The 27,790-nt window shown below is 32.6% G+C and overlaps 1 protein-coding gene across 2 annotated transcripts in view; it reads left to right on the top strand.

Moving 5' to 3' along the window:
- The window catches only part of LOC141335248 (metal transporter CNNM4), a 53,329-nt gene that overhangs the window by 7,797 nt on the left and 17,742 nt on the right, over positions 1–27,790 (top strand). For both annotated transcript variants that reach the window (XM_073840652.1, XM_073840651.1), the window contains exons 2-4: positions 11,633–11,776; positions 12,091–12,225; positions 14,308–14,477. In XM_073840652.1, the coding sequence (XP_073696753.1) occupies positions 11,633–11,776; positions 12,091–12,225; positions 14,308–14,477 (449 nt within the window). The remainder of the gene's footprint in view (positions 1–11,632; positions 11,777–12,090; positions 12,226–14,307; positions 14,478–27,790) is intronic.

Genomic DNA, 27,790 nt, shown 5'->3' with positions numbered 1-27,790 from the left:
ACGAGACGAGACAAGATTTTTTTTAAAGAAATCCTCAATGATGAAATATATAGGGGAAAATAGTATTTTATTCAACAACAAAAAACAAAACACAAAATGCAAAAAAAAAATGTAGGTGCATTTTGATATGAACTTGTACTTTATGAAATTAAACTTCCATTTAATTATATGCAGTAATAAACATGTAAACTAATACTGCATGATTCTGGATAAACTGAAAAACAATTTTCTTTTATAAATTGGAGATCACGATTCTAAAGAAAAAAAGGATTAGAAATCTAAACAAAATTTCTTAATTTACTAGTGCTACTGACAGAATGTTTAAGTTTATTTTTGAACAAAAAAAAAATGAAAGAGCGAGTGTCTCAATTAATAAAGGCTTGTTTCGCTATTGGAATCTCTTGAATGCATAAGATAATATATGTATAATAATTCAATGACAAATACTTTTTTTTAAACGTGCAGTTGTCGCCACCTCCTGGCGGAAGAGAATAAACGTTACTCTACAGACGTGTTCATGAATAAGATCGCGTGGGTGTTTGAATAGAGATCATGATATTTTAATGATTAGTCATGCAGCTCTAATGTAAACACTTCAAAATGTTTTGCCATGATATCTTCACGTTCTCGCGAGACCAGTCAGATATCGCGGGACACCATCATCTCGCGAGATCTCGTGCCACCCCTACTCTCTTTTCATTTACACTTAACTACACAAATATGGGAGACTACACAAATATGTATTTAATTTGACTTTTTAAAAGTGAACATGGTTGTCAAGAGATATTTGAGATTTCTAGATTTTGATAGACATTTCGGGATATGCCTGGATAAAAATCTAAAAATGTTTTATATACAGTTGATGTCAAAAGTTCTGCAAAATGTTAATTATTTTAGCAAAATGAGAGGGATCATACAAAATGCATGTTATTTTTTCCTTGTAGTCCACAAGAGAAAATAGTTGAATTTTTAAAAATTACCCCATTCCGAAGTTTACATTCACTTGATTCTTACTACTGTGTTGTTACCTGAATGATCCACAGCTATGTGTGTGTTTTATTTTCACTTGTTTAGTGATAGTTGTTCATGAGTCCCTTGTTTGTCCTGAACAGTTCAACTGCCTGCTGTTCTTCAAAACTGGTTTCACAGATTCTTTGGTTTTTCAGCATTTTTGTGTATCCCACATTCTGTTCAACTGTTTTCACCCCCAGCTCTTAATGCATTGTTTTCTCCTTCTGAAGCATCAGTGAGTGTTTGAATCTTCTGTAATAGTTGCATATGAGTCAGTTGTCCTCGGTATGAAAAGATGGATCTCAAAATCATACGGTCACTGTTGGAAAGGGTTCAAATACACAAAAATACTGAAAAACCAAAGAATTTGTGGGACTTAAAAGATTTTTCTGAAGAACAGCAGGCAGTTTAACTGTTCAGGACAAACAAGGGACTCATGAACAACAATCACAAAACAAAAAAACACAACTGTGGATTATTCAGGTAATAAAACAGTATTAAGAATATAGTGTATGTAAACTTTTTAACAGGGCTTTTGAGCATCTTTTATGTGAAATTCAGTAATTCAGATCAGTAATAAATAAAAAATAACATTCATTTTGTATGATCTCTCTTATTTTGGTAAAATAATAAACATTTTGCAGTTTGTAGTTTAAAAAAATGTAAAGATGCTGATCTGTATCAGTTGCACATACACACACATCCACAATGCTGGCTCCAGGCAGATGTTCAATTTGCATAGTACTGCAGTGATGTAATTGTGATGAGTTTTCGAAACTGACCGTCAGTGAAACTTCAGATGATGAACCACGTATGCAACTAAAGATGTCGTGTGCAATTACAGATGCAGTTGCTTCTTTTACTCATCCCACGGGAATAAAGAAGCATTGGCGTCTTTAATTGCATATGACTCAGATTAGCCAAACGAGTCATTGTGATGAGATCAGTAATGTTTCTTCAGAAACACAACACTGTGAATTTACACTAATTAATTTGTGGTCTTTGGTGTAAGAACATTTGCGATGTGCTATTATAAATATATATTTGTAGCAGTTTTTTTATCCTTATTAACGAATGCAGATTGTGATGACAGTAGTGATCATAATGAGTTTTTTAAGTGGTGTAAAGAAGCTGAATTACAACTGAATATTGCTAAAACGAAAGAGATGGTAATTGATTTTAGAAAAGCTTCTGCAGAAGTAAAACCAGTGTATTTCGATGGAAAGGTAGTTGAACGGGTACAGGAATACAAGTATCTTGGAACTTTCTTTGATTCCACTTTAAAATTCCAGCAGAATACGGAGGCTATTACTAAGAGAGTGCATCAAAGAATGTATGCTCTTAGAAAACTGAATTCTTTTGGTGTACAAAGAAACATACTGAGAATATTTTACACAACTTTCATTGAGAGTATTTTGAGTTTTTCTTTTTTATGTTGGTATTCATCTCTTTCCTTAAAGAATAAAAATTGTCTGCAGGCTCTAGTTAGGACTTGCTCAAAAATCATTGGTGTACCTTTGCGGAGTCTAGCAGAATTTTATGAGCAACAAATGCTAAGGAAAACCCAAAGTATCATGGGAGATGATTCTCATCCCCTGAAGGAGTACTTTGAAACAATGCCTTCTGGCAGAAGATTTAGGAGCATTAAATGCTCATCTAATAGATATAAATTTAGTTTTATTCCAGAGGCTATTCGTTTGTATAATTTAAAGTCTTAGCAGAGTTTATTGTTTATTTATTTATTTATTTATTTTTTTGTTGAATTCCACAATGGTATTTTCTATGGAATTAAGACAAGCATGATGGGTTGTGAACTTCGTATCTTTTCTTGTAGTGTGCATGTATTGTGTTTTATCAAATGTGTAGATGTTACTGCCCCTTTTCAATTGCCCCTTGTGGGATTAATAAAGTTGTAAAGTGTAAAGTGTAAGTGTATCCAAAATTACAGTAAATGGGTTAAAATTATCAAATTTTCTTTTATGCCAAAAATTATTAGGATATTGACCAAAGTGTTCCATTAAGATATTTTGTACATGTTTTACTGTAAAATAAATATATAAAAATTTAATTTTTAATTAGTAATATGCATTGCTAAGAACTTAATTTTGACAATTTTACAGGCAATTTTCTAAATATATATATATATATATATATTTTTTTTTTTGCACTCTCAGATTCCAGATTTTAACTGGAAAGCTTATTTATTCGACTTTCGATGATACATAAATCTCAAATTACAAAAATGACCCTTATGACTGTTCTTTTAGTCCAGGGTCACATGTTTTTCCTGCAAATGAAATATGAATTGATGACATTATTTGTCTCACAAAAATCCCTAGTGTTAAATGTCTCCTTATGAATATTTTAGACATTAGTCAGGTATTGCATACATCATTAAAGGTGTGACAGACTCAATCAAAAGTGACCCAACAGGTTTAAATCAACAAAAGTCACCTTTGATATGTTGGACAAGCAAGTACGTGCCCATGTAAATGCCAATGTTCTGATCTAGTAGTTAATGATATGTAAAGTCGATTAATTTGTAAAGTAATTTCAATATTCAGTAACTTGTCATTATTGTTTATAAACGTTTTTCTTTAAAAACGCTGCTGTATTTTTGAGAAAGTAACTTCAGGTGACATATTAACCATATTCTGATAAATTATCAAACTTCAAAACATCTTTAACTTTGTTAGAAGTCTTATGACAATATTGTGAAATGTCATTACAATATGAAACAAATAATTGTTTTAAAATATAATTTATTCCTTTGATGGCAAAGCTAAATTTTCAGCATCATTACTCCAGTCTTCAATGTCACATGATCCTTCAGAAATCATTATAATTTGCTGATATTAAGCAATGCATTGTTATTAAACAATTAATTTTGCTTAATATCAATGCATTATTCTGAATGTGTAAAAAATAGGAATGATCACGTGTGTCCATGTGTTGCTGTATATGAATGAATGTATAATGGCTTTCAGGAGATGCTGTGAGGTGTAGTGTTTGAAAAAGCTGGCAAGGGTTTGTAATCAGAGTGTGGTGGAGTGTGTCAGTGGGTGAGCCTGTTCAGTGATGCAGAGAGAGAGAGACAGACAGACAAGCATTGTTTTAGCCGCAGGGATTGATGACTCAGCGAGATGCAATTGCCTTGTGAAATGCAGGAAGTACAGGGGATATGCATAGTTCTGATTTTTATAAGAAATTAAAGGAGTAGTTCAACCAAAAATGACAATTTTGTTATTAATTACTCACCCTCATGTCGTTACCAAACTGTGAAACTTTTGTTTATCTTTGGCATACGAATGAAGATATTTTTGATGAAATACGAGAGCTTTCTGACCCTGCATAGATAACAACATAACTACCACATTCAAGGCCCAGAAAGGTAGTAAGGGTATTGTTAAAATAGTCCATTAGACATCAGTGGTTCAACTGTAATGTTATGAAGCTATGAGAATACTTTTTATGTGCAAAGAAAACAAAAATAATGACTTTATTCAACAATTTCTTCTCTTTTATAACTTTCCGGGCCTTGAATGTGTCAGTTGCATTGCTGTCTTTGGATCAGAACTTTTTCAGATTTCATTAAAAAATGACATGAAGGTGAGTAAATAATGACAGAATTTTCAGTTTTGAATGAACTATCCCTTTAAATAAGAACTGAAATGTCAGCTCAAGTGTCAAGATCATTTTGTTTTCATATGTTTTAAGAAATTAATGTTAATTCTATTGATTCCTTATATTTTCAGAATATTGTAGTATAAAAAAAGTATGCAAATGCCGATCAACAGGAAATGTCTACTTTATCTAAACAATGTCACAATATTCTGAGAAAATCCTTCACCCTGTAGCTTAATAGTTTAGAGTTGAAGATGAGTCTTGAGTCAGTTTTTTCCAGCTGCATTTAGAAGTTAATCTTTTCCCCACAGAAATGCAAAAAGAAACATTTTTTTATCACGTTAAACCATGCTAAACCTTGTCTTTATAATGGTTTACTATGATTGAAGCTTAATGTTAAACTTTATGATTTGCATTTAGATTCTGGGTTTATCAGTTGCCCATAGACAGTGTAAAAGATCAATAGTTCAGTGCAGTGCAGTATGTTATAGGAATAGTTGACCCAAAAATGAAAATTAGCCCATTGTTTACTCATCCTCAAGGCATCCTAGGTGTATATGACTTCTTTCTTATAGACAAATGCAATCTGAGTTAAAAAATAAAAATAGTTCTGGCTCCTCCAAGTTTTATAGCAATGATGGGTGTTTCTCTTTTACAGTCCAAAACAATAAAGTGCATTCATCCATAATAAAAACTGCCTCACATGGCTCTGGGAGGTGAACAAAGGCCATCTGTTGTGAATCAATGCGTTTTAAAATGTAATAATCATTTAATGTTCATGGAAGCCAGAAGGATTTCACAGGCGTAATCTGCCCAGAGTGGCTTCCATGTGCAACTGTTAGTGCAAGCTATGATTATTACATTACAAAAACATATTGTTTCGCTACAGAAGGCCTTTATTCACCCCCCCCCCCCAGAGCCATGTGAGGCACTTTTTATTATGGATGGATGCTTTATTGGGCTTGTTTTGGACTGATGAAGAGAAACACCCACCCATTGCCATTACAAAGCTTGGAGGAGCCAGAACTGTTTTAATATAACTCTGATTGCGTTCGTCTGAAATAAGAAAGTCGTATACACCTAGGATGCTTTGAGGGTGAGTAAATAATGCGCTTATTTCTCATTTTTGGGTGAACTAACTCTTAAAAATGTTCTCATCCAAGATGTAGATGAGTTTGATTCTTCATCAGAACAGTTTTGGGGAAAATTAACATTACATCATTTGCTCACCAATGGATCCTCTGCAGTGAATGGGTGCCGTCAGAATGAGAGTCCAAACAGCTGATAAAAACATCACAATAATCCACACCACTCTAGTCGATCAGTTTATGTCTTGTGAAGCAAAACACAACAAACAAATCCATCAATAAGACCTCTATTCATAGAAATGCTCTCTCCAATGCTTTCTAAAGTGGTCTCATCTGAATCAGGAGAGAAATATGCACAGATCAAGATTTTGATGTGAGAAGACAACAGGAATGGTATTTGTCCCTGAAGGAAGCATTATTACAAATTATGGACTCAAGCTAAGATATAAGGTTAAAACCAACTACACGCGACTCAATGCCGCAACACGCGATAAAAGGTATCTTTTCCATTATAATATGAATTTTTGTCCTAACTTGCCACAACGGCGAGACGGGAAATTTCTATTTTAGAAATCGCTGCTAGTTCACCTACATTAAAACCAATGACAGTGATAATCTCAGGTACTGATTATGTGCTTTATTTAATGTTAAAAGTGTCTAATAGCCATACTGAAAGCAACAACAGTTTAACTAAAAGTTTATCTTGAAAATGCATTTAAGCAAACATATACGTTAAAACTGCGAACTCAATGTGAACCAGCAAGTGTTTTGCATGACAAAGATGGTATCAGTCACTCAGTATGTAGTTTTAATAATCTAAAAAAGGTTTAATATTTATGAATTAGATTATTTGTCCTTTTCGATGAGTGCTGTGCACTTCTGTGCTTCTAAATGGCGGTGATTCTGTCACGTCGCGTCTGAAGAGCCAAATTGCTTGTCGCTGGAATCTTGTCACGTCGCTTGTAGATAGGACACGGTGTTAAGTTGTTCCAAACCCATATGAATTTCTTTAAAGAATATTTAAAGAATGTTGGTAACTAAACAGTACCTGCTAGCCATTGACTTCTATTGTATGGAAAAGAAATGCTGTCATTGCTGTCAAAAGTCATTGGCTACTATTAACTATTTTAACATTTCTCAGAATATCATCTTTTGTGTTCAACAGAAGAATGAAATTCATAACCTTGAACAACTTAAGGCTGTAAATGAAAAGTTAAAGAGTTAAATGTGCCATAGAATGCATTGATGCAATATTTTAAATTGTTCTCTGATATCCACATAGAATGCATATGGCATAGGAAAGGGCAAAAATTCTCCAGAAATGGTTTTACAGGTCCATTTACAAACCTGGATTTGGATTTGTCTCTAGAATGAAATGCTCTGTAATTACCGTAGTAGGAAGTGTGACGACTCGGCTGCCTCCCCCCTAATTATCATCACCACCCCGTCCCTTATTCGCCGCCCTTCTCCAGGCTCCCGACGGGAGTGGGTGTGCAAGAGAGAGGAGGGGCGAGTAATCGTCTCTGGCTGGCGGCGTGTGATGAGGGCACCTGAATGGAATGAAGCCTCATCACCGCCGCTGTTTAAATGCCGAGTGCGCCTCTGCTCAGGAGACCGGTCTCTCCCCCGTGCATGCACGCTGGTGTCCTCGCGGGTCCAGGAAGGGGTGAAGAGGGAATCCCGCGCCGCCAAGAGGACGAGTCGCCGGACCCGCGGTCCGGCTGAAGACCGCACCAGAGACGGCCGACAGGCCAGGATGCCAGGCCGTAGATTCCCCGCTGGAAGAACCGTGAAAGCTCGAGAGGGACGAAGCCGCAAGAGATGCCGCCGCCCCTGGCACCCCGGTCCCACGCAGGGAGCGCGTGCGGCCGCCGGACTCCACTCCTTACCTGGACCCTTCCCTATCGAACACTGCCCATCCTTCACGAAACCCCAGCACTCGAGGACACCCTTTTATTTGGACACTTTATCCCCCCTTTGGACACTATTCTTTCATTTTCTGTTTAATAAAAGCCTCTCCGAGGCCTGACGCCACACCCACTGTGTCTGTCGTTTGCTCCTCTCGCCACAGAAGGTTCATTAATAATAATAATAATGAGCTTTGATCTGATTGGCTGTTTCACAGAGCGGCTCATTTCAGTATCACACACGGAGGAAAATAGATATTTAATGACGGAGCCCGAGTTGCTATTAATATGCGGTTCATTTTTGATACTTTCACTTTTGTGATCGCATGTGTTCTATGTAGCATTATACTATAAGTATAAGCATTATAAGTTAAGATGCTTGTTAGTGATGCTCAGGATCTGTAAATCATTCTCCATCATCCGCACAGACATCTCTCCATTTATGTGGTAAGTGAAATCTTATATACTGCAATGTAACAGGCTACCGCTAGCAAAAAGCTAACCATGTCCCTTTAGTGGCTCGGCTTATTTTATTAGAACGCCTTATTTGTTTTCCTTGCCTGTCTGAGGTAGTTACAGACACCAACCATCTCTGCACTTAACATCCCATGCACAACCTGGAACATAACATTTACTCCCGTGATCTGCAATTTTCGCTATTGTCCTCACTTTTTGTTTTTTTTCACAATAGCCTAGCTGCAGAACATCTGGTGTTCGGGGTGTCACTATTAATGATCCTGAGACTATTATAATAGTCGCTGTTATGTTAGAATCAGCCTATTTTTCAGTGGTCTTTTGCAAACACCAGATTTATATAAGGAGGAGGAAACGATGGTGTTAAAGACTCACAGTATGTCTAGTCCATATACAGAACTGTTATTATTCGACCATGCCAAGGTAAAAACAGTTTTCCATTCAATGGCACCTTTAACTTTCCCCTTTAATAAAATATTTGTTTCTTACAAACACTGCTTTTTGCTTTAAGACATTACTTGATTGACTGGAGCGGTGTGGATTATTGTGATGTTTTTATCAGCTGTTAGTACTCTAATTCTGACGGCACCCATTCACTGCAAATGATCCTTTGGTGAGCAAGTGATGCACGCTTAATTTTTCCAAATACGTTCCCATGAAAAAAGCAAACTCATCTTCATCTTGGATGGCCTGAGGATGAGTACATTGTTAGCAAATTTTCGTTTTTGGATGAACTATTCCTTCAAGCAATTTTCAGTTGAATTCTATGGAAGGCAATGCCTAAATTAATTAAAAGATTGTGTTTTCTCTTATGATTGTGTTGTTGTTTTGACAGTAGGTAGTGTTTATGGTTGTAGCTGTTGTACGTTAAACACTTGAAGCTTTTTAGAACATCCCTCGGTACGGTACGTGAATATTTTGTCTTCGTGATTTTTGGCTCATTTGTTCCTCTGCAGCAAAATGCAGGCCCGCTGAGACATCTGCTGTCGGAGATCAGTGTTCCAAAATTGTCCTGAACCGACTGCACGCTCGTCTCAAGCAAAGACACTTGCTCTGAACTACAGAATCGAATGCATCACTCCAGTACAGGCTGTTTAGTCTGCATGCGCCACACAGCCTTTATTAGCTACATCCTGTCACATTACAAACACTGAGATGAGAGATAAGCAGCTCTGCATTCTCTGTCTGCTAAACGAAAAGAACCATGATATTACCAGGTTTCGTTTAAATGTAATAACGTGACTTTTTCAGGATTGTTGGATGAATAGAAAGTTAAAACTTTATTTTTAAGTATCATCCCACATTGAAATCTTGCGATTGTTTGACGGTCTAAACAATTGCAGTCAAAACATCTGTGCTGGAGGTTTTGAACAAGACAAGACAATCATGTTGAAATATTTTGTAACCCAAGATGCGGAATTATGTTTTGCAATTCACTGTTGGCTCTTTATGTCAGTGCAACAGGGTGTTATGTCTACACGTAACCTCTGGATCGAGGCGTTTTGTTTTGATGAGCTAACGCTTTAGGATTTCCTGGTTCTTTTGTGTGCTGCATGACCACAATAGACCTTCTAATACATTTTGTTAACCCTCTTTCTGTTTGTCCTTGACTCTGTTTAAAAAGAAACAATGTATAGTATGCACTACAGTGTTTATTCTTTACCATCACTAAAAGGGGTCAAAAATGTACACTACTATGTGTATTAATGCAGTGGTTTCTTCGGTTGTTACATGTAAATACCTTGGTATATGGTTGAAACATTCATCATTCAGTACCATGATGTTCATCACTTTACCATAGTACCACTATAGTACTTTTTGTAAGGATTAGGGACTGTATTTATTTCTCTCATACTGTTAGTTGCTTAATTTCTCTCTGTCGTAGTTAAACATCTGAATGTAGCTTCAATCTCTAGTTCAAAGTTTAAAATGTGTCATAAATTCTGTCTTTTGTTCTCTTGTAGAACTAAAACATGTGATTTCTGCAACATTAGTGTCACCAAATGGAACTGGAAAAATAATGAATGTTTTCAAATCAGTTTTTCAAACACTGCCATTGGTCAGACAAACTCATAACCCTGCCCCCAAACTCATGCCGTTGCTGGAGCAATGTTTTGTACCACAAAACCATAGTGCCATACAAAGCCAGATTATATTATAAAATGTAATATAATATGAAATCTAAAAAAATATATATATATAATAATATGAATACATTAATGATATAATGTAATGTATAATCTTATTAATAAATATTTAAAATTGTGAAATATACAACTGTTTACTATTATCTGTATACGAAGGTCTATCAAAGTTGTTGCTTGATTTTTATTTATGAATATATTTTCTGTTTAATACTAAAGATTTTTGAGGAGTGTTATTTGACTGCACAATTATAGTAATATTAATAATAATAAATTGATGTTATTTATATATTTATTAGTAATAATTATCATTTATAAATAAATTATTACATTATTCTAATCATAATAATTATATAGTATAATAAAAATATCATATAATTATTAATTAATGAAATATACAAATTATGTAATATTAGAATATATATCTTTATGCAAAGGTTTACCAAACCCTTATTGCTTGATTCTTCTTCTTCCAATAATAATAATAATAATAATAATAATAATAATAATAATAATAATAATAATAATAATAATAATAATAAATTGATGTTATTTATATATTATTATTAGTAGTAGTAGTAATTATTATTTATGAGTAAAATATTAATATGTAATAATTACAATAACTATATAATAATTAATATAATATATAATTAATAAATACATTCTGAAATATTCAAATGATGTAATATTAGAATATATAATATCTTTATGCAAAGGTTTACCGAACCATTAGCCCTTAATTGATGTATTACTATTATTATTATTATTATTATTATTATTATTAATAAGTGTTTATAAATTGAAATACATTATTAATATATAATAATATAACATATATAATTAATAATAATAATTGTAATAATAATTTGACTGCACAATAATAATAATAATAAAAATAATAATAATAATAATAGTAGTATAAAAAAGACAACAATTTATTGATGTTATTTACACATTACATTAATATTAATAATTAATGTAATTAACACTTATATTACATTATTAAATATACAATTATGTAATATTAGAATATAATATTATCTTTGTGCACAGATTAATGCTTAATTTTTATAAATACATGTTTTAATACTAAAGATATTTGAGGATTGTTATTTGACTGCACAATAATAATAATAATAAAAATAATAAATTGATTTCAATTATATATTCTTATTAATAATAAGTATAAAAAAGTTATTAATCTTTAATAACTATATAATATAACTAATATAACATAATTAATTATTGAATTCTGAAATAAACAAAATGTCTAATATTAGAATATATATTAGAATTGAATGTTATTATTTTATGTTCATTCTGAATGATTTGATTGTAAGTTCACAGAACTGATCTGATTAATGGTTATTTTCACCTCCAGGTAAATCACACTTGGCGATTGTTCAGAAAGTTAACAATGAGGGCGAGGGAGATCCGTTCTATGAGGTGCTGGGATTGGTCACCCTGGAAGATGTCATTGAGGAGATCATCAAATCAGAAATCCTGGATGAGTCTGACCTCTACAGTGAGTGGACAGCATCTAACTGAATGTGTTTTGTCTTGTTTGTGTGTTTTGTTTTGCAGACAGCATTACAGTGGTTGTCTTTTTAAGTAAATCCACACAGAACTCACACAACAAACAAATCCCCAGCTTCCTCTTGCCATCCTGCATCGTAAACCATTTCACATATGGTTTCACGCAAACACGCTGCTTGTGAAATCACAGACACGTGCACACATGTTTTGGAGGAATTACAACTTTTATACGTAACCCTATGTGTTGTGCTCCAATTCTGCTCATTTGAATTTCACATGAGCCTTCTGTGCATTATTTTTCAGCTGATAACAGAAACAGAAAGAAGGTGGCACACAATAAGAACAAGCGAGACTTCTCTGCCTTCAAACATGAGAGTGAGTCTAAAGTGAAGATCTCTCCTCAGCTGCTGCTCGCCGCTCACCGCTTCCTTGCAACAGGTAAACAATCAGTCAGACTCACTTTATCGATAAATGTCCACTGAAACAACTAAAAAGTTGCAAATATGTGATTTTTATTTTTTTTATATGTATAAGTCATCAATGCAAATTTGATTTACGAAGGTTTAAGTACCTTTGTATCAATTTAATACACTTACATTTACCTGGTCACAGTCTAGAAACCCATTGAAAGCATGCAAATTGTATTTAATACAAAATATAGTATTATATTTGTGTTAGACATGAAGCATTACAATGTTATGTGATCTAAGCACTGAATCCATCAGAGACTCCAGCACTGTAGACACATTTTAAGTCTTTATTTATATAAACATTTTTCGTAATTTTTTTATTCTATCACCAGCTTTAGTTAATGCACTGAGTTTCATTAACTAACAATGAACCGTATTTATTAAATCAGGTTAATGTTTAATTTATATAGATTGTGCTATTTGTTAATTCATATTTGTACATTGCTGTTTAAAAGTTTGGGATCAGTACGATTTTTGATGTTACAGTCTTTTCTGCTCATCAAGGCTGTGTTCATTTGATTAAAAATACAGAATTAAAACAGTAATATTGTGAAATATTATTGCAATTTAAAATAGTGGCTTTCTATTTTAAGTTGCTTTAAAATGCAATTTATTCCTGTGGTGAAATCTAAAATTTCAGCATCATTACTCCAGTTTTCAGTGTCACATGATCCTTCAGAAATCATTCTAATATGCTGATTTATTATCAGTGCTGTAAACATTTGTGCGGCCAAATTTGTATTTTTTATTTTTTTGGAACCTATGATCGTTTTTTCAGGATTTTTTGATTAATAAAACGTTAAAAAAATAGCAATTTATTTAAAATAGAAATCTTTTGTAACAATATAAATTACCTATTCAAAGTTTGGGGTCAGTCATTTTTTTCTTTTAGTTAATCCACTGAGTTTCATTAACTAACAATGAACAGTATTTATTAGATCAGGTTAGTGTTTAATTTATTTTGTGCTATTTGTTAAATCATATTTGTTCAAAAGTTTGGGATCAGTAAGATTTAAAAAAAAAATTCTGCTCATCAAGGTGGCAGAAAAAACAGTAATATTGTGAAATATTATTGCAATTTAAAATAGTGGTTTTCTATTTTAAGTTGCTTCAAAAAATAATTTATTTCTATGATGCAAAGCTGAATTTTCAGCATGATTACTCCAGTTTTCAATGTCATATGATCCTTCAGAAATCATTCTAATATGCTGATTCATCAATATTTGAAACAGTTGTGCTGCTTAATATTTTTTTGGAACCTATGATACTTTTTTTCAGGATTCTTTAATGAATAAATCATTAAAAAGAACAGCATTTATTGAAAATAGAAATCTTTTGTAACAATATACACCACAGTTCAAAGTTTGATGTCTTTCTTTCTTTGAAAGAAATTAATACTTTTATTCAGCAAACATATGTTAAATTGATAAAAAATGATAGTAAAGACTTATTATATTGTTAGAAAGATTTCTGTTTTGAATAAATGCTATTTATAACTTTTTATTAATTAAATAATCCTGAAAAAAGTATCACAGGTTTCCAGCATTGATATTAATTCAGCATATTAGGATGATTTCTGAAGAGTAATGGCTAATGAAATTCAGCTTTGCATCACAGAAATAATTTTTTATCAAAATATATTAAAATGAAAACTTATTTTAAACTGCAATAATATTACATTAGCTTTTTCCAGTATTTTTTATCAAATGAAAGGAACTTTGATGAGCATAAGAGACTTCTATATAAAACATAAAAATCTTAAAAACGCCAGTGTAAATTTGTGTTAATTGTACAACTTGAAATGTTAAAAATGCTTTTTAATATGCACAAAATTACTTCACCTTGGAAAAAACAAACAAACAAAAAAAACTGTTTTTCAACATGAAAATAGCCTTGAATGCTGGCTTTGTGTTCAAACAAACTAATGTAACAAATGAAACAAATCAACATGTTTGCACATATTTAACATATTTATTTGTCAAAAAGAAAGATACGCATTTTAAACATGCTTTCATTTTAACATGTCTCGTCTGTTTCTGTGTCTCCACAGAGGTCAATTTGTTCAATCCATCTCAGATCTCAGAGAAAGTCCTTCTGCGTATCCTTAAACACCCTGACGTGATCCAGGACATCAAATTCAACGAGAACGACAAGAAATCGGCGCAACACTACCTTTATCTGCGTGGCAAACCCGTGGACTACTTCATCCTCATACTGCAGGTAATGCCACAAACTGACGCCAATTACTGTACCTGATTCTTAGCTGGGTCATGGCTTGGAGGGCTTTTAAAGCCAATTAGTGAAATTTTTTAAAGCCATTGCCTTCTGTTGCCACATGCTAAAACTGAAGACTCAATTCAGTGAGTATAAATGAGACTTTCTGTTTTTAGTTTATATGGGCTAAATGTCTGTAATCTCTCTCTAATCAAGCTGAACATCTGTATGTTGTGCATTATGGTCTGTTAGAAATGATTTCAGAAGACCTTAGGAGACATTTTGAGACGTAAACAACCTTTCGAAAGTTTCAAAAGCATTATTGACCTCAGTCAAAAAGCACATCCCAAAACTATGTCTGAACTACAACTGTTTCATATAAAGAAATTGGGCCAAAATACCTTGTAACAGTTGCACAACTGCAGTAAAGTAGCAATAAAAAGCGTGTGATTGACGTTATTGCCAATAAAGCACGTTTTACGACCAAATATATGTCTGCACACGCTTTCCCATCCATTAGCTTGGTTATTTGAACCATTTGTTTAAGATACGCCACTGTGTTCAATTGTTGTCACCTGGATGAAGCTCATTTTGTGATGCAAATATCCAAATGATTTTCTGAAGAGCAGATGTTTAGTTGTACATTTTCCCACAGTGGTGCCATCATCCATCACTTATTCCTTCATTCATTCTCTCAGTCTCAGTCTGGGGTTTGTTGTTGGTATTATTGGCCTCTAAACAATCATTAGTCCATTCAGCCAGAGATGGTGGTTAAACATCACATGCCCACCTCAGCCTTTCACTCATTCAGCGAATTACAGACCCCACACATTGTTTCTTCTATAATGGGTGTTTAAAACCATGATAATCTTAAAAAAAATGAGGGGAAGCCACATAATGTCACTAAAATAGTTGTTTTTGCAGGTTTTATAAAGGTAAATTTAAGATTTAAAGGAATAGTTCACTTAGAAATTAAAAAAAAAATCAGCATTTACTGACCCTCATGTTGTTTTAAATCAATATGATTTTTTTTTCTGTAAATTAAGAGTAACACAATACATCAATATGTTCTCTAAATGAGAGTGCACTGTACAAAGCAATGTATTTTAGTGTCTCTTTTGATTCTATTATAGTTTTATTATGCCTATATTTATTATATTTTGAATTATTTTTATATGATCTGTTTTAGTTTTTTTTATTTATAGTTAAATTAAGTATTTTTTAGTTTTTGTCAGCTGTATTTTTTTTTTGTATTATTTTTGAGTTTTAAGTTTAGGCTCATTTTAAGTTAAACTAAATGAAAGGGAGAAAGGGAGTTGTTTTGGCAACTGAAATAAGGTTTATTTCAGGTAAAGTTTATTTAAAAAATGTTACATTTTATTACATTTTTATTAAATGTTAGTTTTCAGTTTCTAAGAAAACAAGTATTAATATTTGAATCTTGTCTTTCAAGTAAATTTATCTCAATTGAAGGATGTTTAAATATTTTTTTTTTAAAAATAAGACCAAAATAACGAAGAGCTTTAGATTTAAGGCCTTTTTAAGGCTTTCATTTGTGAAAAGTCAGATTAATTTACCTGCAAAAAAAAAAATATTGCACATATATGCAAATATATATTGTTGTTTTTTAAAGATGAGTTGTATTCATTTGATCAAAAATACTGAAAAATACAGCAAAATATTATTGCAATTTAAAATAACAGTTTTCTATTTTAATATTCTTTCAAAAATAATTGATTTCTGTGATCAAAGCTGAATTCTCAGCATCGTTACTCCAGCTTCAGTGTCACATCAGACATCAGTGTTGGAAAGAGTTGTGCTGCTTAATTTTTTATGAATAAAAGTTTAAAAATAAAGCATTTTCTTAAAAATAGAAATCTTTTCTAATAATATAAGTCTTTAATATCACTTTTTGTCAATTTAACACATTCTTTTTGAGTATCATTTTTTTAAAAGCCTTTGAATGATAGTGTATGTTATTAAAAAAGATTTCTATTTTAAATAAATGCTGTTCCTTTTTTATTTATTCATCAAAGAATCCTGAAAAAATATCACAAGTTCCAAGAAAACTAAGTAATGATGCAGAAAATTTAGCCTTGCTTCCAAGGAAGAAATCATATTTTAAACTATGTTAAAATAGAAAACTCTTATTTCAAATTGCAATAATATTTTACAATATTACAGTTTTTTTATGTATTTTTCAATCAAATAAATGCAGCCGTGGTGAGCAGAAGAGACTTCTTTAACAAACATTAAAAATGTTACTAATCCTAAACTTTTGAACACCAGTGTACAACTTGTGTCGTTTGTGATTCTTTCACTTCACAACCCTGATCTGTTCCTTGAACTGTGATGGATTGAACTTGTCAAGTTCAAGTAGTCCGGTTAAAATGTCTGAAGTCGGTACACCAGTGTAGATTATTCACAGTGAGAAGGAGATTCATTAATAGATGATGAAGTGCACACTCGCAGCAGTTTGAGGCTGGTAAATATGTCATGCATCTGTTTTTGTGGCTTCAGTTATTTATTATTTAAAGCAGCTCAGTGATGTGTTTGTGGAAGCAGGATATGCTGTATTATGATGATTATTTAATACATTGAGTGCGCTTGCAAGTCGACTTCCCAACGTGGAGACCTTTCTTTCCTGGCACCGGTTGAAGACGGCCTCCAGCCGGGCCTCAAGCTGAGAGCGGCCGAGTGACCTTCATCAAAGATTAATGCTGCTTTCTCTGAGGTGTCAGGCTTTGTGCTAAAGACTCAAAGCACTTCTTCTGATGCACTCCTATGCGTATGTGCTAAAACCACTTGGAGCTTGTGAGGGGGAAAAAAAGTGTAGATTTTCAAAACAAAAGATGATAGACAAGTGAAAAAAGTAAAGGACAAGATTTGAGAGAGTTTTCACCACCTGATCCCATGACGAAAAATTTACTTGTGGGAACTTTTTTGCAAGACATGAAATACCAACTACAGTGCCTTGCAAAAGTATTCATACCCCTTCATTTTTTTCACGTTTTGTTGCAGCATTATGTTAAACTGCTTTAAATTAGTTTTTTCCCACATCAGTTTACACATACACCATAATAATGACGAAGCAAAAACCAGATTTGCACGTTTTTACAGATTTATTACAAATAAAAAACTGAAATAAGTATTCATACCCTTAACTCAGTACATAGTCGAAGCACCTTTACAGCCTCAAGTCTTTTTGGGTATGATGTGACAAGCTTTGCACATCTGCATTTGGCAATTATCTGCCATTCATTTCACCTCTTAAGCTCTATTAGCTTGGATGGGGGCTGGCAGACATTTTCTAGAGTCCTAGTTGTTCCAATCGTCTTCTATTATGGGTAATGCTTCTGTGAACCTTCAATGCAGCAGATTTTTTTCTGAACTCTTCCCTAGATCATTGCCTTAACGCAAGTCTGTCACTGAGCTCTACAGGCAGTTATCTTGACCTCTGGACTTGTTTTTTGCTCTGATATGCATTTTCAGCTGTTAGACCATTTCTTAGAGGTGTGTGCCTTTCTAAATCATACTCATTCAAATGAATTTGCCACAGTTTAACCCTCTGGGCCTCCTCATTAAGGGGTCACACTTGGCTCCCTCGCGGTCAAAAGTGACCGAAGCCTTAAAAAGTAACTTTTTTTTTTCTTCAGGAAAATCAATTAAATACATTTTTGTTCAATAATATTTTGTAATTGTTATTTAGAATTTTTAGCATTTTTTACGAATCTATGCAATATTTATACAGTTTTAATGAGCAATTTTTTTCCACTAGAATTATATTTTATATTATATTTTTTTATTTAATTATGTATTTATTATTTTTCAATAAATACAACATTTCACAATAGTGTAAAAACATTTAAAATCCATTTTTTTTAACTGAAAATTGCACCATCTAGTGGCATAAAAAATAAAAACTTGTGTAATGCCATGTAAACTCCTGTATCTCCCTATGTACATATATACAGGGGCTTTGGGATTCCTATTGTGTTTTTTTGTTTTTTTTACTGTTTCTTCATTTTAATAGGCTTTGCATTTAGAAATATATTCAGACATTCTAAAAGATTACTTTTGGCAAGGTTTAGATTTTTTTTTTGATTGGATAAATATCAGGTTTTGCATTTTTCTGCTTATTTCTGTGTGTCTTTGTGTGTGTCTGTGTGTGTGTGTGTGTGTGTGTGTGTGTGTGCGCGCGTGTGTGTGCGTGTGTGTGTCAGTTCTGTACTTTTGTTATTTTAGAGTGTCAGTCCTTGCTTGCTGAACACTTCTTTTCAGCACAGTGGCTGATTTGTAGCTTGCACTACCAAAAGATTCTCTGAATTATCACATTTTTTCATATTTCCCATTCATTTCCTATGTCGGTCATTTTTGACCGCGAAGGAGCCAAGTGTGACTAATTTTTTTTTTGACCCTTTAACATATCCGAATCATGTCACTGATTTTTTTTTTGTACTCGCATAGCTAATGCAACAAAAGTCACCAAGTGTCATCTCATTCTGATGAAGCTACGATTTTTAAAAATTCAAAACATAAAATTTTTCGGTCAAAAATGACCGAAGAGGCCTAGAGGGTTAACTCCACTCGAAGTGTAGTAACATCTAGAAGCAATATGAATGCTCCTGAGCTAAATTTCGAGTGTCCCAGAAAAGGGTATGAATACTTATGCAACGGGATCTTTTCAGTTTTTTATTTCTAATAAATTTGCAAAGTTGTTACAAACCTGTTTTGTGCTTTGTCATTATGGTGTATGAGATGTAGATTGATGTGGGAAAAAAGTCATTTAAAGCGGTTTAACATAAGGCTGCAACATAGCAAAACGTACCAAAAAAAGGAGTATGAATACTTTCGCTAGGCACTGTACATATCACTGCAGTTTCCAACAACAACAGTAGAGGCGGTAAAACAGCAAGCACTTGTATTTGTTTTCGTGCACTGTTATGATTGCAGCTCCATGTTTTGCTTTCTGGATGTAACAAGCTTGATCGGTAGCTCAGCCGACACGGAAATGGACTTAGGATGCGGAATCTTTGGGAACGAATGTTGTGAAAAACATGACTCGCAGTGAAAGAGCTGAAAGATGTGAGATCGAAAAACAAGCTAAAACGGCATGCTTGTGATTGCGTTTTTACATCAAATTCACTTTTGGTTGCCTTAAATTAAGGTTTTAGATACTCATGATAAATTTAAAATGCAGCTTTTAGGTTGTTTTTAAAAAAAAATCTACACAATTATTTTTTTCTGTAAATAATTCTAAATAAGAATGATTTTAATCTACAAGATAAAAATAAAGGATAAACATATAAAGCTAAGTTTAGCTTTCAAGGGTTTTTTTCTCTGTAAAAAAGAGACCAACATTTAAATTGGGAATTATATTATAAGTTTGGCTTTTAGATTTTGTTTTTCAAAACATTTTTTCTCTCTCATAATCAAAACCAGTTAATTAAAAAATAAATAATTTGCTTGGTTTTAGTTTTTTCCTTGCAAAATCTAAAAACAATGTAGTATAAATGAAGAAAAACCTTTTTTCTCTGTAAAAAATCTAAAACAAAAATCTTCAGTTTAACTTGTAGATATTCTACAACAATTTAGGAAATACTGGCTTTTAAATTTTATTTTTCCAAAAATTTACAAGATTATTTTTTGTTTTTAAAAAACTGCACAATTTGTTTTTTTTTTCTCTCTCAAAATCAAAATAAATTCATTCAAAATAAAGCATTAGCTTAGTTTTAGATTAGTTTTAAGCTTTAGTTTTAGTTTTTTGCAAAATCTAAAAACAATGTATTATTAAGAATAAATATACAGTTTAGTTTTCAATATTTTTTTCTCTGTAACAAATCTAAAAAAAAATTGTTTAACATTTAGAATTTTTTTAATTCTACAACTATATTTAATTCAGGAAATGTAGTATAAGTTTTAGATTTAGTTTTAGAAAATGTTTTAATCTGAAAGATTTTTTTTCTTGCAAAATCTAAAAACAGTGTAGTAATATAGGTAAATATACAGTTTGGATTTAGATTTTTTTTTTTCTCTGTAAAAAAGTTTAACTTTTAGATTTTTTTTATTCTACAATTAAATGTAATTTAGGAAATATAGTATAAGTTTGGCTTTTAGATTTTGTTTTTCAAAAATGTACAAGATTAGGTTTTTGTTTTTCTAAAAATCTGCACAGGTTTTTTTTCTTTCTCTCTCAAAATCAAAACCAGTTAATTGAAAATAAAACAGTAGCTTAGTTTTAGATTTTCAGTTTTAGACAATTTCTTTAATCTGCAAGATTATTATTATTATTATTATTTTTTTTTTTTTTGCAAAATCTAAAAACAATGTGGTATAAAGGAAAAATGTACAGTTTGGCTTTCAGATTTTTTTTTCTCCATAAAAAAACAAAAATGTTTCTACAACTAAATTTAATTTAGGAAATATAGTATAAATTTGGCTTTTAGATTTTTGGTTTTCGAATTGTTTTTTTCTCTTCAAAAACTTAAAAGCATATCAAGATTTATTTAGATTTTTTAATTTGACAAAATAATTTAATTCAAGAAAGATGCAAGTTATAGTACAAATTTAGTTTTTAGATTTTAGAAAAAAAGGACAGTGGCATTGTTTAGTAAAAAACTAGAGTTTTAGCTTTAGATTTTTTAGCAGCAGTTTTTAGTAGATGAATTTGGAGAGATCTTGATGAGAGTTTTAGATTATTTGATTTTTGGCTGCTGTGATTTACTCTCATGGTATTATTTGTAAATCGAAGGTTGTTTTTTGTTTGTGAACACTGGTTATAATTATGTTAATAATGTTAACAAAAGCTTATTATTTGGCCTATTTATTTGTTTAAAAATCTTCTGTACTAAAGGGCTATGAGACTTCTGGTTCATTATCCACTATAGATAAAAAAACGAGAAGAATAACAACGTGCAGTAAACGGTAAAAGTGTTTGCATTACAAGCCAGTGTGTTCATAATTAAGATAATACATTACTCACTAATTTGCAATATCAAGCAGCAAAACAAGCTGCTTTGTACAGCTAAAAATAGCTGGATGTGGACGAGACCGGAAACCAGACTCATAAAATTTACACAGGTCCGCACCCAGTCTTATGGGAAGAAAAAGGTGGATATCCCAAAAAAATACCAGCATAATTAATTATACAACATATTCAAGAGTGACTAATCATTCAGACAAACTCTAGACTAAATGATTTGGGAAAAAGGTAGTTTTGCACATCCCTATTTCGAACTCGCCTTTGTGAGGGAGAGAATTACAGCAGTGCAGGAAGAGAAGCTGTGATTGTTTCTTATGTACACAAACACTTGAAGATGTTTGCTTGTCCTCGCTGCACATGAGCACTGTTGTTAGTAACTCCAACAGAGACCTCTAAAACATACTCATAGTAATTTTACTGTGTGTGTTTGGCCACCCACGATATTTGTTTGTGAATGATTGACAGTGCTGTTGCTGAGAAGAGGTTACTGAGTGATGCAACTTAGCGAGGCCTACTGCACGTACACACACACACACACACACACACACACACACATAAACAAACATCTCAACACCTCCATTATTATCCAGCCCATCTGCCTTCATTGCTGGCTCACTGTGTGGATGAGACAAATTCAATTCAATTCAATTCAATTCAAGTTTATTTGTATAGCGCTTTTCACAATACGAATCGTTGCAAAGCGCTGTACAAAAGTTTAGGCTACTACAATATATTTAGTAATTTTAGTATTTAGTGGTGAATACTGTATGTCAAGTCGATGTACATATGATATAAATGTTAAAATCAGTAACTGTGTAATCAAACAGATGATGAACACTAATTGCAATGATTATGTGCTGTGATCAAACTTGTAAGAAAATTATGTAGTGCTGTATGTTGTTTCAAGGCTGGCATCATCTGCGGTCCTCTGAGGGGTCGGCATCATCTCTTCTTCTGAATCCAGACTGAATCTTGTGTAAATCCTAGTTACCACGGGATGGAAATCCCGTGGCAGAAACAGAGAAACAAATAGAGAAATAATTAGCGTAGCTGCTGTTCCAACTTCCAACCAAACAAAAATGATGTGTTTAGCCCAAGCCGAAGAATATTAATGTGCATTTGATCAGATGTAACTGAAGTACAACGTTATGAGATACATTATGTGAATGCTTGGCTAAAGAGATGAGTCTTTAATCTAGATTTAAACATAGAGAGTGTGTCTGAACCCCGAACGTTATCAGGAAGGCTATTCCAGAGTTTGGGACCCAAATGAGAAAAGGCTCTCCCTCCTTTAGTGGACTTTGCTATCCTAGGTACTACTAAAAGTCCAGAGTTTTGCGACCTTAGGGAGCGTGAGGGATTGTAGCGTAGTAGGAGACTAGTTAGGTATGCAGGAGCTAAACCATTAAGGGCCTTAAAGGTAAGAAGTAATATTTTGTAAGTGATACGGAACCTAATAGGTAGCCAGTGTAGAGACTGTAAAACTGGGGTAATATGATCATATTTTCTTGATCTGGTAAGTACTCTAGCAGCTGCATTTTGGACTACCTGTAGCTTATTTATTGAAGAAGCAGGACAACCACCTAGTAGTGCATTACAATAGTCCAGTCTAGACGTCATGAATGCATGAACTAACTTTTCTGCATCAGAGTTAAACTTTGCATTCGGGATGTACAGAAGGTTCGTTCTTCTTTTGTTAGAAAAAAAAATAAAAAAAAAAAAAATATATATATATATATATATATATATATATATATACTGTATGTAAGGAATAATTGACGACGGGCCGTAGACAGTGTTGCCAGATTGGGCGGTTTTCCGCCCAATTGGGCTTCTTTTGATCGGCTTGGACCGGAGAATAACGCATTGAGTGGGTAGACAAAATTTGGGCTGCTTTAAAAAAATAAAAGCCGCCCAATCAGCTGCTTTTTTCTTTGCTTTTATCATTAGTCATTGTTATTTTAATAAAAGCTCAAAGTATCACAGTAATATAATGTGTAGTGCAGTCATCAACTCATTTTTGCTTAACGCAACCCTTACTGGTTTAGTTTAACAGAGACCTGTCAATCAATTTACATCTTTAACGTTAGTGAGATGTGATGACTTGTGAGTGACGGGGTTTTGGCCTTATAACGGGCAAGATTTTGAATATGCAGCTTATTCATTTATTCATTTTAAATAATTGCGATGGCAAAGTGGCCTAAATATAAGTTACACGATAAAAAGTCTAAGTGGATTACACAAGAGAGATGAATAGAAGACTTCTAAATATAATTGTAACTGAAATAAGAAAACGTGGGTGTGTGCATGAACGTAAATGCCAGCTACATTACATTTGTTTCTCATCACTTTATTGTGCACTTTTTGCACAGAAATTAGCATATTTTTACTGTGGACATTGAAAATGATGCATGTGTTTTTCCAAGGGTTAAAGTCATCGGTTAATTTCCACTTCGAAAAGAAGACATGCATATTTTCGGACTGTTTTGGTCCATATTCCTGTGAAATTGATTTATCTTTATTTTATTTTGTCATTATTATTTTTTTAAAGAGATAAAAATGGTCCTTATCAACCTTGACATGGCAATAAAATTCTCATTATTTTGGCAGTTAAAATTTGGGCTGGTTTTTGTTGAAGTGGGCAGGTTTTGAGCTTTTGGTAGAATTCTTAGAAAATAATGCACACACCTCGGGTGTGCATTATTTTCGCAGAATTCTACGGCCCGAAGTCAGTTATTCCGCTTATACTACAGTTACCACACCTCAAGACATCGATCAGATGATATATTTCAAGACATTAGTCCGGTTTTTATCCTTAAAACGCTATTGTGAGTAGGATTAATTTCTTACGCAGCTCATCCAACAGCTTCGTTGCTAGTTCCAAAATGTCATTTTAGACCTAGTAACGACGCTTGAGCCGTTGATAACAAACTAATGCAGTTACTAATGAAGTTTAGACCGACCGACAGACAAGCAGATGGACAACAAGAGAGGGGGGAGAGAGTTTAAGATCATAAATTACCTCTCTCAAGTCTGTGTGTCTCTCAAAGGTGACTGGCAGCATCGTCTCTACTGACAGTTAAACTTTAAGTTCATTTTCTTCAAGACCACGCCGTTGTTACCTCTCATGAGAACTGTCATGTCGTTTTTAAGCTGTTTATCGTCAGAGATGCGCTAACAACATTAGCGCGAGTGCTATCTGTATGTGTGTGCGTCTGTGAGTGAGAGAGAGCGAGAGAAATAGAGTATGTGCTTTCTGTACATAATAAAACGTAATATTGTGGAAAAAACATGGACATAATCTGTCGTTTTTATCCTGTTTACCGTATGTATTAGTTTTGCCAGTGTCACTGTAGCTTTTGGTTATTTTGCTGTTTTGGGCTATAAGGACCTTTGAAATAACTGAAATCGTGTGGAAGTGATATAGACATGCACTGCGGTCAAAAGCTGCCTGGAACTTCGTTCGCTGTGCGTTTCCCTGAAAATAATGCACACCTCTAGAACGTTCGTCAGCCAATCAGATTCAAGCATTCAACGGCCCTGTAGTATGTATATATATATATATATATATATATATACACACATATATACATATATACATATAAACACATATATATATATATATATATATATATATATACATATATACACATATATACATATATACATATATACACATATATAACAACAGACTGACAATTGACAAAATATTTTGTGACAAAAATAGTAAGGTCCCATTTGTTAACATTTGTTAATGCATTAACTAACATAAACTATCCATGAACAATAACATGTATTTTTACAGCATTTATTAATTTTTGTTAATGTTAGGTAATAAAAGTTTTCATGTTAGTTCACAGTACATTAACTAATGTTAATAGAGATAACATTACATTTTAATAATATATTAATACATTTTGAACTTAATATTGACTAAGATTAACAACTGCTATATAAATATTGTTAACTAATATAAATTATGTTAATGAATGAAACCTTATTGTAAAGTGTTACCATAATAATAGTAATAATAATAGTAATAATAATAATGCAGTTATTGACTTAAGAAATAGCTTTTGCATTATTATTATTATTATTATTATTAAAATGCAAAAATGATTGAAGTCAGTATTTTTTATTTTGATTATTTATTACAACACAGTACCTTATTGTAACGTGTTACAATAATAATAATAATAATAATAATAATAATAATAATAATAATAATAATGCAGTCATTGACTTTGAATTCAACATTTGTATTTTGATTATTATTAATACTATTACAACACAAAACCTTATTTTAAAGTGTTACAACAACAATAATAATAATAATTAATAATAAAATGCAGAATGATTAAGTCATAAGTGACAGATATTAAGTCAATATTTGTTTTATTTTGATTATTATTAATATTATTTATTACAACAGAAAAACGCACACATACAAAAATAATAATGCAATCAACTTAAGAAATAGTTTTTACATTTTTTTTATTATTATTAAAATGCAAAAGAAAATATTGAAGTCAATATTTTTTTTGGATTCTCGTTATATTACATATATTATATTAATATTATTATATATTATAATATTATTTATTAATACATAAAACTGTCTGTATTAAAAAAATAAAAAATTGGCTTCAGTAAAAACAATAGAAGATAATGTTTTTCAATGTATTATTATTATTATTGTTGTTATTTAACATGCAACACTTGGCTTTATTTAAATACAATAGAAGTCAGTGTTTTTGCATTTTTATTATTAGTTTTATTAAAATAACTTGGCATCATTTAAAAATACAAGAAATCAATATTTATTATTATTATTATTATTATTATTATTATTATTATTATTATATTAATAATGAAAAAAGGCTCAAATAAGTTGATGATTTTATTATTTAAATGTGTGTTTAATGATATTGTAACAACTTGGTATGCAAGATTGTTTGTTGTTGACAACTTAAGGTGGTATATGTTTTCTTAAGTGTGTATAAAATAGACAGCTGTGAACTTTTCCCTTTGCCAGCACACATATATTCCCTCTCCCCACCTCATAGCCATGCATTAGTATATTAAGCGGCACAAGGACGATTAGGATGGTCTATTTAAAGATCTCTACTCTGTGTTTCTTATGTTTGTGTGTGTGTGTGTGTGTGTGTGTATGCTTTTTGTCCTGGAGGTCTTTCGCAGTTAGGTCAGTTCGTATATCTGTAAAACGAGATTGATCTGATCTTCCAGAAAAACAGGATTCATGCAGCAGTTGCAGTCCCCGCCCTGCAAACACTCACTCATCTCACTCCCTTGATTCTCACATTCTCACTTTGTGTGTGTAAGTGTGTGTATCAACAGTGTGATCATGCTGCATTGTGCACCTCATTGTGTGGACATCAGTCACTCGCTGGTATTTGGCCCCCTCTCGTAGAGCTTGTGTGCGTGTCGTTTTTGTCTGGGTGGATTTACTGTGCTACAGTTCTCACATTCCTCTTGACCAAAGCTCAGATTCACACACTCCTGTCGTTTTAATTCACCCTGAGCCTTCTCTGTCTATTTGACAGCTAGTCGTTTTACCTTTGTTCATTTATGTGTCTGTTCACCTTCCAGAAAAAAATGACTCTAATTTTCCTTGTGTTTGGGAAACTAGTCATGTGGTATGTTCACTATTCAAAAGGGCAAAAGGTTGCGGCTGTGTCCCAGGTTCATTTAAAGGATTCGTTCAGTCCAAAATGAGAAATTGGCCTCATTTATTCAAACGTGAACCATTTTTCTGATTAAAAAACAGAACTGGAGACGTTTTGAAGAATGTTAAAGCTGCTAATTTAAATACAATGAAAGCATACAGTGACTAAAAAATGTCATTGAAGATGAGATTTTTCAGTCAATAGTGACCTAAATGTGACTCTTTCTTATATTAAGCCATCACGTGGCTTCAGAAGTATTTTTGGAGCTTGTCAGCCCCAGTCCTCATTATTGAGATGAACACTCTGATCTATCCGCATAATTTCTTCTTATGTTTTTTTCGAAAGAGAAATTTCCTTTACTCACCACCATGCCATCCAAGATGTTCATGTCTTTCTTTTTTCTGTCGGAAAGAAATTAAGGTTTTTGAGGAAAACATTCCAGATTTTGTTCTCCATATAGTGGACATCAGTGGTGTCAATGGGTTAAAGGTCCAAATTGCAGTTACTATACAGCTTCAAAGGGCTCTACATGATCCCAGCCAAGGAATGAGGGTCTTACCTAGTGAAACGATCAGTCATTTTCTCAGAAAAATACAAATGTATATACTTTTTTAACCACAAATGCTCATCTTGCACTAGCTCAACTTGGT

This window comes from Garra rufa, chromosome 5, assembly GCF_049309525.1.
Source record: "Garra rufa chromosome 5, GarRuf1.0, whole genome shotgun sequence".
NCBI lineage: Eukaryota > Metazoa > Chordata > Actinopteri > Cypriniformes > Cyprinidae > Garra > Garra rufa.
Note: the sequence above shows the minus strand (reverse complement) of the source record. Positions and strands in the feature narration are given on the sequence as shown.